The sequence below is a fragment of the Lipophrys pholis genome, assembly GCF_963383615.2.
Source record: "Lipophrys pholis genome assembly, chromosome: 16".
NCBI classification, from domain to species: Eukaryota; Metazoa; Chordata; class Actinopteri; order Blenniiformes; family Blenniidae; genus Lipophrys; species Lipophrys pholis.
Window position 1 is genome coordinate 11,550,700 of NC_137634.1, and position 16,650 is coordinate 11,567,349.

At 42.7% G+C, this 16,650-nt stretch overlaps 1 protein-coding gene across 1 annotated transcript; it reads right to left on the reverse strand.

Moving 5' to 3' along the window:
- Positions 1 to 1,285: 1,285 nt before the first annotated feature.
- On the reverse strand, positions 1,286 to 15,850 carry LOC308121531 (RING finger protein 145-like). The gene is made up of 12 exons (XM_080482803.1): positions 15,666 to 15,850; positions 12,238 to 12,489; positions 10,296 to 10,404; positions 9,195 to 9,286; positions 7,583 to 7,818; positions 7,305 to 7,480; positions 6,360 to 6,500; positions 6,020 to 6,202; positions 5,777 to 5,924; positions 5,557 to 5,679; positions 5,221 to 5,454; positions 1,286 to 5,120 (listed from the first exon to the last, which is right to left on the reverse strand). The coding sequence occupies exons 2-12, from the start codon at positions 12,419 to 12,421 to the stop codon at positions 4,410 to 4,412; spliced, it is 2,337 nt and encodes a 778-aa protein (XP_080338929.1). The 5' UTR covers positions 12,422 to 12,489; positions 15,666 to 15,850; the 3' UTR covers positions 1,286 to 4,409.
- Between the last annotated feature and the right edge of the window lie 800 nt (positions 15,851 to 16,650).

A 16,650-nucleotide genomic window follows, 5' to 3' on the forward strand; every position in this document is an offset into this window, starting at 1 on the left:
GGAGGAACTCATTAGATGGAGCCAAAAACAAGAGATGGTGCCTTTTCCATTAGGACTAAATATGTCAGTCGAGGAGGAGCCAGGTCTCACCTGTGGTATCCCTCAGGGATGTGTCTTTGGAGTGACTGTTTAACATGTATCTGCTCCTGATCAGCTTCAGACCTCACCACCAGACCGGATGGATGTGCCTGGATTTCCTTCTGTGGAACGATTCTGAAACTGAAATTAGTTTCAGTAGCACCCTTGCAAGGTGAGATCACAACATGGTGAACGGCCAACCGAGAGACTCAAGGACATTCAGAAAGATGTCCTGCTACATAAATGCAGGATGACATGCTGCTGCCACACCTCACTGCGAGGGAGGCCATGATGGTGAGGTTCATCGACTAATTACGAAACCACTTGTGTTGAGAAGAGAATCTCTGAAATCAAGTCTGTCTCTCAGGTTTCAGCCAATCTGAAACTGAATGAGAGCATGCAGAGCTGGTGAGTTTGAATTTATTGATGATGGTACATTTATATATATATGTAAAGAGCAGGAGAAGGCATGAGAATGGGAATGTGTCTCTTTTTGTAGTTTTTCTTTTCTTTCCATCTTTCTTAAAATCTCTGCTTGTATTTAATTATTGGGGTTAAAATTGTATATACTATGAAAGATAACTTTCATTTGGATTTTTTTTTTTCTTTTATAATTTGAAATGCATTTTCACGCCACTTCCTTCTACATCCCTTTCCAACATACATTGATATTAGGGTTTAAGGTCACAGTATGCCATTAAAGAAGATGTTATTTTTAATAAATGCATATACATTTTACTAATTTAATGTTAAAAGTATATGATCAGATACGTTTTAATATTTTCTTTCATATTCCTCAGATAAATGGATCATTGCTCGGATGTAAGGAATGATTTGTGAATGCAGAGACACAAACACTATTTTATGATGAGAAATCTAAAGCAGAAGCCTCTTGTGTTTTTTTGGAGCTCAACTTTTTTATCACAGATTTTGTTTGTATTAATCCAAGAATCGTTTCGAATATTTGTGGAAGTTGTCCAAAAAGTTACTTGCAAAGTGAATTATTAAATCCCCGTCATTCCAACTGACTCCAACATGTTAAACGCATAAGGTCAGGTTCACTTTTTTTTTTCTTTCTAATTAGTACAGCTGACGTTCTTTTTTGTCATAATCACAAAACTAGAAAAAAAGCAATCAACTAGACGTCTTCCAATTAAAAGGAATTCTCTTTCCCAAAATAAAAAAAATAAAAAGCCTTCACAGTGTCCAGAGTGGATGGTTCATTTTATTTGACATTCAATCTTTGTAAAATAACCAAGGCAATGCCGGGCATGAAGTCCAAAAAACCAACCATGGAGCATTGTAACACATCACAGCCGGTATTCAGAGCAGATCTTGAATTTGTCTGTGGAGAACCTAATCCGACCAAATTATTCATCTGAAATCAAAACTTTTCAGCAGGGCGAACGTGATCCGCCTTTCTCAGGTAAATCTGACCAAAGCCGTCAGTCACAGGCAGCTGGAATTGACCGCAGTGCTGGACATTAATCCACCAACATTCATTTTTAAAAACGTTTTGTGGCAGCTGTCGATTCCATTCACATATTTGCTCAAACTTTTTGACAAAGTTATAATAAATGTAGAAATAATTGTAAGACTTAAGATGACATCAAGGATTTACTTCCTTTCAAAGTATAAACCGTTATCTCTGGTTTAAAAAACAAAACAAAACTAGCATTAATGATATTAAAGCAAAATACTCAATGTGTTGCCCTTTCTTTTTTCAGCCTCACGAGAGACAACGACCTCCCTGACCAGAAGTAAACACGTGTGGAATCAACAGCCGACACTTAATAACGCAATGCAAAACCGACAATCCAGCCGCCAGTGACTGCGTTGGCCTTGTGGAGCACATCACCGCTTATCCTGCAGGGAATCTCTCTGCATGACACCGTTCAAATGTGCATGAAGTCGATCAAATTCTCTCAAACTGGGTTTTTTTTTTTTTCTTCTTTCTCCCAAGTGTTTCATTTTAAATCAAAGTCCAAATGAATGGAGTTGATAATAAAACGATAAAAGTCATATACAGAAAGTCCTTATGTTCACTTTTCAGAGGAACATGTGCAAAATACAACAAACTCTACAATTCCTCTCTTTAAAAAAAATAAAACGGAAAGTTACGGCGCGCTGGCCAGGTTTTGATCCTACACCGATCATGTATTCATTCTCAGCCCTGCAGCCGGCGCGCCCGCATGTCAACAACAAAAATCATTCATAGTAATAAGACCTTTAGTAATAGTGGTAGTAAATAATACTGTTAACAAGCGCGTCTCCTGTCAGGTCTGCGCCACGCTGCTCCCACTCCTAACAGTAGAGGGCACCGGAGCGATCACAGCAGCTTGCAGGCGCGTCATGCAGACGGAGGAGACGCAAGTAACACTGGCTGGTCTCACAGATCACAGAGCTTGAATTCCTCTCCAGCTTCTCGGCCAAAAGTTCCTCTAATTTGCTTCTTTACATGTGTGTGTGTGTGAACAAAGATTAGTCAAAACTACTGGGAAGCTTTTGGAGAACCCCGAGCTCTGATCCCACCAACATATCAACACTCCTCCGGTTTTATATAGATGCCATACAGAGCAACACTTGTATACATCACACGCACGCACACACACACACACACACACACACACACACACACACACACACACACACACACACAAACAGGTCGGGCTGTTTCCTCGTACACAAACAAACATCGGAGGGTATTTGGTTGCCGACAGCCACAGAACAGCTTTGGAGCGTTGCTAGTATAAATGACTTTAGTGCAAATACAACTCAAAAACAAAGAGAAATGGTAGAAAAAACATCGGTAGCGAGGTTAGAGCACACTGGGGAGCACAAACAAATTGTGTGGTAAGAATGGCAGCGTGCAAGCTCTACATATAAGCGTGCAGCAGGACTCGGCATTCTTAAGTTTGAAGTCTTTCAACGAGACACTTCTTCCACGTCATGCCCCAATTGCATGTAAAGGAGCCGGCTGAGGGCCAGGATGTGCGTGTGCAGGAGGGGTGGACAATTATCAAATGGCTCAATTTGCTGGTTTTCATGAGTGAGTAACGACGACACTCTTATAAAACACAGGGAGGGGGGGGGGGGGGGGGGGGGGGGGGGGGTGATGGAGTGGAACGAGGTGATTGGCTCCTGCCCCGGAGGAGTTTCAACAATCGCGGGGATCGGTTGTTGTGACCGAATCAGCCGAGTACCATGAAGCAAGCCAACGGCGGCAACGTCCCGACGCCCCACGTTCTCCCAATACTGAACGTTCCGACACGACCGCGTCTCCTCATGAACCCCTGTTCTCCTCGGTCCCATCGGCACTGTGCAGCCTCCACGAAGCAGTAATGTAAAACTGACCTCTAAAAATAACATTAATATAAAAGTTTGGCGATGAGGAAAAGCACTGTTTCTGCTGGGACCAGCCAAACAGCATTAGGTCGAAGCTTGACACATGAAATGAACTGCAGTTTATTTCCCACGTGGACCCAGACGACTTGTTCAAACTGCAACGCTTTAACCAGACCGCAGCACGTCTCCTCTGCTGAGCACCAGGCAGCAGGTCGCATCGAGGCCTCGAGAAACAACATTCAGTCTCCGGTTATGCTTCGTCTTCACTGCTACAGTCATCCAGCAGCACATTTATCACACTGAAGAATTTGTAGGCTTTTATGAAACGTTACGACTTCGCCACGGTTTCAAACATCATCGCCAGTCCCCCAAAGTCTCCCGATGCCGTCTGTACCTCTGACCCCTCCCCCGATACACCATGGCACATACAGGACTACAAGGATATCTAAGTGCTTGGAAACATACGACCACGAGCATTTCGAGTAAATAAACGAGAAGAACAAAAAAGCAGATTTTCTCTAATGTCCATTTAAAAATTTAAGAAACGAGAAAAATAAAAAAAAAGAGTGAGCATGTAATCATCTCTGAGATGAGCTTTCCACATCTCCTTTCTCCGTTTTGTTTTTGAATCTTTCATATAAAACAAAAACATCAGAAAAAAACAAACAAACCAAAAACATTCTTAATGGATAAAATTGTACCTGTGATGAACCCAATACCGTTGAGTGTCAGACCGGTCAGAGGGCATATTGAAATGAACTGCCTACTAAATGGAAACATTTTGTAAAGTTGTAATAATTGTTTTTGTCAATAGAGGGAGAGGTGACCCTCCAATTAGAGATCATTTTGGATTCTCTCTCAAAAACCGGTAGAAAAGAAATGAACTTTGACATCGTGGGACGAAGGCTGATTAGAATATAATCATACGAATTCACTCAGACTGTGTTTATATGTGCATGCATGTAGGTTTTCTATTACTGTGGAGTTCAGAGGCAGCGAGGAGGAAGAGGAGGAGGAGGATGTTCCTCAGAATGACAAATCTGCTGGCCAGACTGAGATGATGAAGGAGCAGCAGAGGACTCCTGGCTCTCCACTGGAGAGATGGACTGGAGCTGAGGGGTGGGCGCCGGTTCAGCGGGGGTCGTGTCTGTTTGGGGTATCAGTGAAGACGGCTGGTGAAGGACTGGGGGGGCGACGGTATGGCCGAGGGGGGGAGGAGGGCCAAGCATGTTAGATGTGTCGGGGGTTGTGGAGGATGAAGATGGATGATCCGTGATTGACTGGTTCTGCTGAGAATCAATCACAAGGGGAGGAGAACAAGAGGAAGACGATAATGGAGATTTGAGAATGTTGAGGGGAGCAGAGGCCAAGGCGGGGGAGGAGGAGGAGGAAGAGGAGGAGGATTCTCCATCTGACACAGCAGGTCCATTATCTCTCTCTTGCTCTATCGATTCCTCCTCTTTCTCATCATGTGAACCAGTGTCCTCCTTCTCCATTGCGCCAGCTGGAGCTTCTTCCTGTCCTGCAGGGCTCTGATTGGCTGCGGGTGTCTCTTGATTGGAGACACCAGTGGCTGGCGATTGGCTCTTGAGTTGCGAGTGGCAGAGCGGGCATGTTGCCTGGACGTACAGCCATTTCTTCAGACAGCCAGCATGGAAGAAATGGCTGCACGGAGTGATCACAGCGCTGTTCATGTCCTGAAAAACAGAAAAGAAAAAGAACAGTCCACGTTAACTTGGTTTTTCGGCGTCTTCTGGATGGCGCGGCGTCGTTAGACATCCAGACAGCAGCCCATACCTGATAGCAGATAGCGCAGATGTCATTGTACTGCTCCAGCTGTGTGTTGCTGGCTGTGGGAAGGCTTTTGATCTTGTTTACGGCGTCTCTCCTGAGCAGGAAGCTCTGCCAGCCCAGCTGGGCCCTGAGCCACACGTTATAGTACGAGTGGACCAAGATGATGGTGCTGCCCATCACACTCCACTCCCCAAACACGGTCTCCGACACGCCGTAGCACACCACACACACGGCGACCTGCGAGGAGAAGAAATCGACGACAGTGATGCTGTGGCCCCGAGACTGCTCATTTGAGTTTCAAGTGCTGTGGAAACGTGAACGAGCACATGTGAGATTTACCAGAAACTCCAGCAATCTGTAAGTTCCATTGACACAGTAGATAACCTCGTCCATGTTTTCTACTGGAGCTTTACGGAACTCCTCCACCATGAACAGAACATAGATCAGCAGAGTGCCAAGAACCTGGAGATGACAGGAGAGAGCATTTGTTTCAATCCACTCATTAATGAATTACGAAATAAAAAGGACAAAGAGACAAAAAACTGCGTTGGTGAATTACCTGCAGCGAGGTGAGGATTGAAGAGGAGATAATGATGAGGAGCCAGAAGTCCATGTGGAAGAACTGACAGATCATATAAGCCATGTACGCTGGGAAGATCAGCAGGAAAAGACACAAAGACACCGCTCGGAAGTGCTTCCACAAACTCCTGTAGGTCAGGCAGAGACAGGCAAAGCTGGCATTTAGCATTTTTCTCAATAATTGAAAAAAAAAAAAGAAAACAGTAATAGGAACGCATCTTACTTGTCCCTAGATGCTCCCAGAGCAAGGACTATGGGGTCAGCTATCTCCAGCATGGACTGAAGAATGGAAGCAACAACAATGAAGAGGATGATGGAGAGGAGGAAGGCTCGGTGGATGACCTGCAGCTCGATGAGGCCCGTCTGAACAGCGAGGATCAGCAGCGTGATGCCTTCTGTCATCCCTCTGCTCCAACAAACAACGACCAACACATGAGATTGAAAACTGAAACAGATACCAGCAAGACAGACACACAGACACACACAGACACAAACAGACACACACAGACACACACACAGACACACACACAGACACACACACAGACACACACAGACACACAGACCTGTGCATGGTGTTATCGTTCATGAAGGCTCTGTAGCCTTGCAGGTAGAACTTGCACAGTGTGAGAACTCCCAGTGCGATGAAGGAGACGGTGAAAACCAGGCCCAGCAGAGAGTAAGGAGTGCTGCAACATTCCGCAATACTGCGGGGATAAGTGGAGGGGCGAGAAGGGCGAGAGTTAAGATTAGAGTGACGGTCGATAAACAGTAAATATTTCATTAGAAACCTTTTGAAGGAATCCCTAAACCATTAGCACATGGAGGTACAGGGAGTATTATCCTAGATTCTCTCTTTAGGACAGAATTCTGATCCTGGTCGGCATAATGTCGATGTGAAATCACGTTTCATCCAGCTCAGAGGAGAGAAGTCCGTAAACCATCAGAAACGGATAAAACCCAATTGAATCCTCAGGTCTTAATGGGTTAAAAATACCTTTGGGTGCATGTCTATCATGCAACAGGCAACATCTGCTGGGATTTATTCCTGCCCACAAACACAATCCAACAGTTGTTCACACTGTCCCACTTGGGCATTACTTTGTCGAGTAGGAAAACGATCCAATCATTTGGGCCGCTCGTAGCGCATGTGGGATTGGTGCAGGTTTGCTGTGAGCCACTTCTCACTTTCTTCCTCAAGGGACTGACTGTCTTCCGAGTTCATCACAAGTGGTTTAGTATAAAATGCTGAGATTCAGCGATGCGTAGCTAATTTGGTAGGCCTGTGGTTGGTCTTTAGTGTCGCTGCTTGAATCATTTGTTAGTGACTTTTCACTTGTTTCTGAAGGAAGTCGCTTTCTTAAAATGTAATTGTATAGTTTATGTGGAAAATGTACATGACTATAATCCATCACACAGATTACATAGACATAATTAGTAATATTTAATTCGTAGTAGCTTTGTAAAGTACCATAATCTAAGTAATCAGAACAATGACCTAAAGCTCTTACCTGGTAAGAAATAAGAAGAGGAGCCTCTCCCGTGAGGTAGGCTGGTCTCTGGTGCTAAAGTAAGAATAGATCTGCAGAGCGAACAGCAGCAGCCAGAAACACATGAAGAGAACCGGAAGTACCAGCTGGTTCCACAGAGACATGCCCAAAGCGAGCAGGCCATACACCTCCACCACCTGGGGACGCAAATGTTTAGCTTTATATTCACTTATGTTGATTTATAAAGAGATATATGCAACACAACACTGTATATAAAATAAGATTGTAAAGAGTACTACCTGAGCCAGCTCTCTGTATGCAGTCTTGGCCAGGTTATATGGTACCAGCAGGTTTGAGGCCAAAAAGTAAATGACCTCTAGTCCTGTGAAGATCATGGAAAACTTATTGATGAAGACGATGGTCTCCAGAGGAACCAGACACAGTCGGGCCACCAGAGGGAGTAAATGAGCAGAGAAAAGCCAAATCCTCTTGGTCTGCATCACACAGGAACACAGAGTACACACCACCAGCTGACCTGGAAGTACACACAAGTCAAATGTCACGATCGCATCAATGCACAAGGAGCAGCGATTTGCTGGAAGTGAATCAATAAATAGATATAAATAATGAAATATACATTCATACTTAAAGCTTCTTTTTTTTTTTACTTGTGAATAAATACTATCTCAGCTTTTAAATACATCAAAGGGTATCTACATATCTACAATTTCTGGAAAAGAATATATAATCTGTTCACTACTGTTTGTAAAAAGGTAAACTACCTTACAAGTAACTAGAAACACTGAATATATATTTGAAACTGATAGTGTCACTTCCTCTACTTTGATGTGCATAAAGCATGTGTGCGTCACTCTGATGCAGCGGTCTAACTCACCGACGGAACAACTCTAAACCACTATTAGAAGTGCAAACAAATGCAATGAATAGATGACGAAGAGGGAAAAAGTTATAGAATATGGTCACTTTTCCAATAAAGGGTTATATTTAAGCCGAAATACAAAGCTGGGAGGGCTGCTGGTACTGAAGAGAAATCCTCACAGTGCATATGTGATACAATTAGAAGGGCATAGCATTTTAAAAAATAAGTCTATGAGAGGCAGAATGAGTCATTAATACATTCAACATGGTTATCAGGAAAATAAAAGAAAACTATTAGATGTGAAAATACTCCAATTATGATTTTAGTGGTAAATTCTTGGCACATTTCAAGTGATAACTGAACATTTAACTAATAGACAAGACAAAAACTGAAAATCGATTTCTCTCTTCGTGGAGCCTCGAGCCTCTCATGCTTTGCTTCTCTACAACAGTTTATTTTAGTCACTAGGCTCTGGCTGTGCAGTGAAACCAGCACGCGGTGTGGACTATTTATAGCTCCGGAGACTCCTTCTTTACTCTCTAACAGGATGATAGAAGGGCCTCGATGCAGGACCGTTTTCAGAATCAGCTTTCAGCACTCTCAGGGGCGGTTGTTGGTGTTGAGTGAGAGTTATGCTGTATGGGTCATGTGCAATGGAAAAAAGGGTTTCAGTAGTTTTTTTCCTTCAAATTATTATTATTATTAACTACAAAATGCAGGCGAGTTTTCCCAGAGACGCAAAGCTGCAATGCCGAGTTGGCAGGATGTTAGGGCCTTCTTCACGGAGGGTGGCTTGTTCCTTCCATACAAAACTAAAGTTGCCATTTAACTAACTGCACTGTAGCGCTGAATGCAACAGAAAGCACTGGCAATTTAAATATCCATGGTGTAGATTTTATAGACTCGTGTGAAGCCATAAAAGAAGAGGATGCTCCCATGAGCTCATAAACAAGCGACTTCATTAAATGGATCCTCTTGTATTCATCTATACAATGCAATCATAGCCCAAGCATACGGGTGTAATACTGTACCTATTAGTGCAGTGGTGAATCTGTTCATGGAGAGCGGTTCCAGGTAGACGGGTCCCTCATAGCCAGACTCCAGTTCACTGCGAACATAATCCCTGGAGAAACAAAAGGGGGTTGAAATGTTCAACATGTAGAGAAAGAAAACTATAGAGAGATGTAACATAACACTGACGTTCAGTTAGAACGTGGCCTTATATACACACTAACACATGAAAAACTACCAAGTATTGATTTGTATAATTTCAAAATAAAACATGTTCTTTTGTATAGTCACTGCCCACGAATCCAAAACTATCACAATGGTGATCTTAGAAATTTAACAGAACCATAAAAACATATTAGGGGAAAATTGTTTTACTTCTTATCCATCTATCTATACTATCTTAGGTTGTCGAGGAGCTGGAGCTGAGACAGATGACGGATCCACCACAGCTCAAACTCAAAAGCGTGAGAGTGAGTGGTTGGTGGTGGCTGAAGGGGCCGATGGCGCAGATTGGCAGCTTTGCTTCCGTCAGCCTGCCTCAGGGCAGCTGTGGCTACATACGTAGCTTACCACCATCGAGTATGGAGTGAATGAATAATGCAATGTAAAGCGTCTTTGAGTGTCCAGAAAAGCGCTATATATAAAACCTAAGCATTATTATTATAATTATCCAAATACATTTTTCTTCAAATCAGACTGAATTCTTTCCATTCAGAGGTCCGATTCTCAGATTGAAGATGGATTCATCAACTAGACTAATCAAGCTTGCGTTCCTTTTGAAACTGCAACAACAGTCACAGAGTACTGTTTTGTGTGACATGGCAGCATTTCTCCTGCATTAACCAGTTGTGCTTTGCCACCCCCATTTTTCTCTAAACTGTGTGTTTAGCTTCAATTGGTGAGGTTGACAAGAGCACAAAGTTAAGACGGTATTAAGCAATTAAATGCGTCTGATCAGATTTTAAAGAAGGGTGCACCAGCTCCTCATACTGAAGAAAACAGGGGAAGTTTTATCTTTTATTCATTATATTTTGAGTACAGAAAACAAGATAGCTCATTCAATCCTTGTTGTGAAACAAAGCATGAAACCATGTCAAACAGATCATTTTCAGCAAGCGTACCTTGAGACTTGATGACCAGCAAACAGCAGCAGGGCCGTGAGAACATACAGGTAAAGTTTGACTAGGTGTTGACGAGGCAGAGTCAGGAGCACTAAACTCAGGATGTAACCTGTGAGGCAAACACAAACATTTACAAAAAAACCACAAAAAAAAAAAAAACAGAAGACAAGCTGAAAGCACAGGCATGGTAAAACCTATTCTACTGCTTCCTACATGCAGAGATTTTAAATACTAAAACAAATGTGTATGTAAGTGCAAGGGGATATTTTTCAGCCTGGAAACCATCATACCCTAAAACAGTTGACTATTAAGAAAAAAAAACCTCAGTCTAAAAACTCCTCAGCACATAGCAACAGTTACTTTGGTTTTGCCGTCTCCCTCGCTCTTTGTTCTCCGTCCACCCACAATGCTCATCAGCACATACCAAGCCTATTGGCTCATTAACCAACTGCTGCCAAGTCTGAGAGCACATTCAGCCACATGAGAACACTGACAAGGAAAACTCGACACAGTGCTCCGGCTTTAGGTTTTTTTTTTGTTTGTTTTTTTCTCAGACTTTGAACCCATATCTGACGAGGAGGATTTTCCGTGTCATCACAGTGGCATTGCTTTGTAATCTGTGCAGCACAGAGTTGGTTTAATGTTTTCACTACTTGCGCTACAGCAGTGTGAATGGATCATCTATCAGAGCTAATATATTCTAGTAGTGGTCTGTTAAAAAGAAAGTTGTTGGTATTTTGAGAGCGAATATATAAACAAATCATCACTACCTGGATCACATAGTTAAAAGATGCTGACATGGATAGAGAACTATAAATCCACACTATTAACTACATTAACTAATCAATAGATAAAGGGAACGGTTTCATCACTGAGTCAAAGCTGGAACGAAGATTTTAAAAACCACATGTGGAAGGACTATGTCGGCGATCTAAATAGATTGTATTTTGCCCATTACCTGTATTGTACGCTTAATAAAAATATGCAAAATAATCTAATAACTTTATGTACATAGCACTTTTAAGAACAATTACTTCACAAAATCCTATCTTCCTATCAGATACATTGTGCACAGCCCTGGTATATAGTCCCAGACTGCTGTGCCTCTGCACTGGAATAACGTTCTGGCCAAAAACTGTGAGGATAACAAGCAAGTTAGTGACACATTATGTAATTTGTCATTGCAATAGAAACTGAATGTCCTGTGAAGTCTGACACACACTGTTGTCTTGTGAATTTGTTCACTGGCATGTGAAAATAAACAACTGTGCAAAGAGGCTTATGGGAAAAAACTGAAAAGAGTCTCACACCTAACAACGCCTTAAGCTCTCAGGTGGCACTTTTTTCTCTGCATTTTCTTGTTCAAACTAAATCCTTCACTCGTGTTCGACTGAGCTACCTACACACACCGGTATCACATAAATCGGGACATGCACAGCTGTGAACGTTTTAGTGGGGTGTGAGCAACACAGCTGGAGGAGGAAAATTCAATTTAGGCTGCATCCGACCATCCATTTTTGTATTTTACCACTGGGCAAATCAGGCGGTTTTGGTCACAGTCCACTTGTCCTTATACCAAATAATCCCTCTTGACTGCGCCGAAATAACTTCAAAGCCCAGTGTCATGGCTCGGTGCCCGAATGTGAGCTTTGTGAAAAGTTATCAAGTCTGGTACTGAGGGTTGGATGGCAAAATTGAAATCATGCCATTTGCAACCAAAAGCGGTTGAATTGTGACTATAGGGAACAAATGGCATATAAATAAGCGACTATTAGAGACGCTCAGCAGCATTTCGGTAAAATGCAACTTCGACTGAGAACACAAAACATCTGTCCAAAGTGAAACTTTTCCACATATCTGGAGAGTGTTGATGAGGGATTAATGTAGATTTGAAATGAGAAAAGAACCTGTGTGCATGAGGATGTGAGATACCATCACTGACCTACGTAGTGCAGGTAGAGCGCCAAGTATTTATACTGAAACAAGGGGTTGTTGGAGAGACTGGAGCGCTGGATCTTCTGGAAGAAGGAGCTGACGTCCCAGCGGTACAGGACATCCAGCAGCATGATGCTGGGAACACGCAGACCCACATTGAGCACGGCCTCCACACGGTCCTTCACTGCCATGGCTTCAGGTTACCTCTGATCAGCAGGCAGAACTGACCACTAGGATGGGATCTTTAACAGTGGGTACTCTGCGGGGAAAAGCGAATGACAAGGAAAACGGAAGATCGTGAGTTAATAGGCTGCGGTTACAAACAATGAGAGCGAGCAACGAGGGGAGAAAAAAAAAAATGACGAGAGCCAACTTGCAGTACAGGAGGGGATTAATGAAGGTCACAGAGAAGCAGCGAGATGCAGAAGGAAAGAAGGAGGTGAGACAAACTCAAGGTGAAGAAAAATTATCTCACATGAAGCATAACTGCAATAAAGAAACATTCCTTTTTCCATCTGCTGCCTCACATTAAAATCACTAACACACTAGATCTGAATTTTTTTTTTAAACACAATAGTAAAAATTTATGGTGGCTGGTGGAAGAGATAAACTACCCAGCAAACACCTAATGCCCAGTGATTAGCACTTGGCTGGTGGTAAATTTCCAGTTTTATACAGTTATTACACAATAAACCTATTGAGGACCGTTAACATGCTGATGCTGACCAAACACGTACAATATGGCTGCAGGAATACACTCTCATTGTAGGCAGATTCAAGGAATGGCAGAGAGACGAACAATAGAGTCTGATTCAGTCGCACAGATATTAACATTTATATTAAACACTGTTTGCAGAGAGCACACTTGTTAAAACACTTGTTAGAATTTCATTATATTTATTTGACAGGGACAGTGCTCACCAATCGACAGGGTAAGTGTAAATGAATCTGAGGCATCTCAAACAGGTTAATGATCCTCTGTTCTATCTGACCCCTTCCTAAAAATGGCAAGCTGAAAGAGAAGTGGAGCCTTATGCAAATAAATGATGCTTGGCCATTAAGTTAAAAAAAGTACAAATTCAAAACACCTTAGTTCATCACACAGATCAATGGAAACAACACAAATAGATGTAATTCATAATACGTAATACGGGTTTGATTGTTAAGTAGTTAAGTCACTGCTTCAGTGAAACTTTGTTTAAAGCTAATTTCTTGTGTGTTTACAGGAACTGAATTCCACTTCAAGCCACAAGCTTGAAACAGGAATAGAAGCACTCAAGTCCTATTGGTGACCCTACACTGATATATGGTTCTAGTGATAATAATGGGGGCATAATGACATAATCTAATGTAATAAAGGACTGTGCAACACACAGCTGTTACATCAGCAGTTACGCAGAAACTAAAATCACAGATGTTGAATAAATGACATTCACAGTTTAGTGCTATTTATTTTGTGTACAGAATTAGATGCCAATGACACAAACATTATTTTAATTATGGTGTTGAAATAATTACCGACCCAATGTTTCCGAGAATTGGAGCAGTAAATAAAACCAAACACCACTGACAGGTTCTGTTTTGTGACCGTCCAATGCCCACACAGAAAACCATGGAACATCATTCTGGGAAAAACCAGCTGACTGACAACAGATGTTAGCAACTGAGCATCCAAAGAAACACTGAACGGTGGTTCCTGCAAAGCAAAGCTAAACCAGAACTATGATTTGTATAGTAAAATAACCAATGTAGTCAAGTACATGCAAATAATCAAGTGTTTTTGTCTGCGTCCACATACAAACAAATACAAACAAACTTACAGAAGTACTACGCGAGCCAGACAAAAAACACAATACAATGCAAATGGCTTCAGGTGTTTTTAATGCAGGTGCGATTCAGGTTAGCCTTGACAAATGAGGCCTGCAAAATCTGCTTATTCACATCCTCTTTTTTCCCCCCACAGACTGTCCTGCTACACAATGACTACATTCCATATGAAAACATTACATTTCAGTAGTCTTGGTATATAGTTTTGATGTCACCAGTTGAAGACTTTCCATGCATGCATTCAGAGAGCAATCCCAATATACAAATGTTCAGGAGGTCTGTGTGGAAATGTGACTACTCATATTCATGCGTATTGAGACTTGTTGGAGATATAAAGGAAGGTAAACACGAAACAGAGCAGCTATTGTGAAGCCTAATCCTGCACTAGTACAAAGACTTCCATTTAAAGTATCAAAATATCTCAGATAATACTGATTGACTGGAATGATTGTGTGAAAGAAATATGCTTGATCTAATCTAATAAAACTCTCCTGGTGATTGTTTGAAGGCGCTGTTAGTGAAAAGCATTTGTCAGGTTAAGTGGTTCAGCAGAAGCTTTCACGCTAATAAAAAAAAAAAGTTCACTGACAAAGCAGCTTTTTTTCTTGTTTGTTGTAAGACCTAAGACCTCCAACAAATCAGTCATTGTTAATCGGGAGCTTGAGTATATTCAAAGCAGCACAAGAAGGGAATTCCAGGAAGCAACACGTTGCGGAGGTGAACGTTAGAAAAGCTCCTGCAGTCTTTGCTGTAATTCTTAAGTTTATAAGCTCCTGTGGACCCACTGATGAGCCAACTGCATCACCAGTTTCCACCCCTTACAGCTGGAGGTTTCCTACAAGTTGCTAATGGAGGAGTTTCCATCTCCTTAGCATCCCTGCAGCCAGGGAAACGATCCTGATGACTTATATAACTGAATTCACCTCGACCATCACTGGCCAGACAGAAAATCCGAACTTATATAACCACAGCCGCCCACCGCTGTATTCTTTATCACTCGCAATCCATTCACAGTAGTATCTTAAGAGGAAGTTCTTATAATTTCAGTGCACATCGGAGGCAGCGGAGCAGCAAACGTTGTGGACGCGTGAAGTGGTGCATCGCCAGTGGTCCGCCATGAACTCTAGTAACCCCGCCGTCTCGACTGGAAAAACCTCTAAGCTCCGCCGCGAAACACTCAAGACTCAACCGCTTGTTGCAGAGTTAAATGGGGGAGCGCACACGGAGCCGAAAGGGCGTGTTCGGTTTCCGTGGGGCAACGGCAGTTCGTCCGGAGGTGTGAAAAGAGAGAGAAATAGCGGTGACCGTGTACGTGAGGGGATGATGGGCTGCATCGAGCAGGAAGCAGCGCCGAGCTAGCACAGGCGGCTAGCAACAACACAAGCCCACTTCAGCGCAAATAGGAATGAAAAAGAACACAAAAAGATCGCATTATAACACTAGAGCACACTGCACGCACGTCAGATAAATCTTATAGCCCGGGGGGAATTTCAGAAAGTGTTCCCATCTGTAGCCAACAACTTTGCCCAGTAGCGTAGCAGCCAACAGCTCGCGCTAGCGACGGCGCGTTCACTCAAAGAAAAAAGAGACGCAAAACTACAAACTTACATTTCAGGGCGGATGTTCGCACTCTGTACAACGGTGTCGAGGTGCTTTTCGGGTCGGATATCGACCATTTTAACTGGGCACCGCCCGAGTTAACGGTCCTCTCGACGGGAGCGTTTCACAGCGAAAGGACGCGGCCCATCCGCTCATTTTACCTAGCAGCCATTACCCGGAGTACCGAGGAGGATGAGCTGCGCGTGCGCAGTGCGGCCCGTCCCGCTCACTTCTAACGGTGAAGATCATCATCATCAGAAAACTATCTATTTAGAGGCAGGACTGTGCTGTGCTGCTTCACGCTCATCTTCAAGAAAAGAGATAAAGCAATTTATTTAATCTGTATTTAACCTGCCTACTAGCAATAACGATACTATGTGAATAAAGCTTAAATAATAGTTCCTCGGACACAGACTAGGTCCCACATGTTTGTAAAAGTAGTCTGACGTTATTGTTTTGGTGTCTGTTTTATAGAATAGAAATTCATATAAAAAGCCTTTATTATCTCACCGTGTACAACGAAATTGGAGAACTGCTCCTCTCACAGTGCAAATGCGCAAATGCAACAAACAAAAACAGTGCAATACAAAACAAAATAGTGCAATGTAACAAAGACTAGTGCAATATGGCAATAGGTTCAGTAGATGTTTGACTTTTTGATGATGTGCAGAATATGTGTGAATCAATAAATGTGGGAATTTACAGTGGTTATGGCAAAGACTGTTTTTGAGTCTGTTACACATGTCGCACTTGCTAGAGGCCACGGGGTCAAATAGGTGGAAACCAGAATATGAGTTGTCCTTGAGGATGTTTTGTGCTCTGTTGAGGCATCGGTAGATGTAAATGTCCATCAAGGAGGGGAGAGGGCAGCCAACAATCTTCTGTGCTGCTGTGATTACCCTCTGGAGCCTCCTCCTGTCTGCCTCAGTGCCACTCCCATATCAGGTCCTTAGGTTAAATGAGTCTTGATTGGTGTGAGATAAATCTCTGCCAG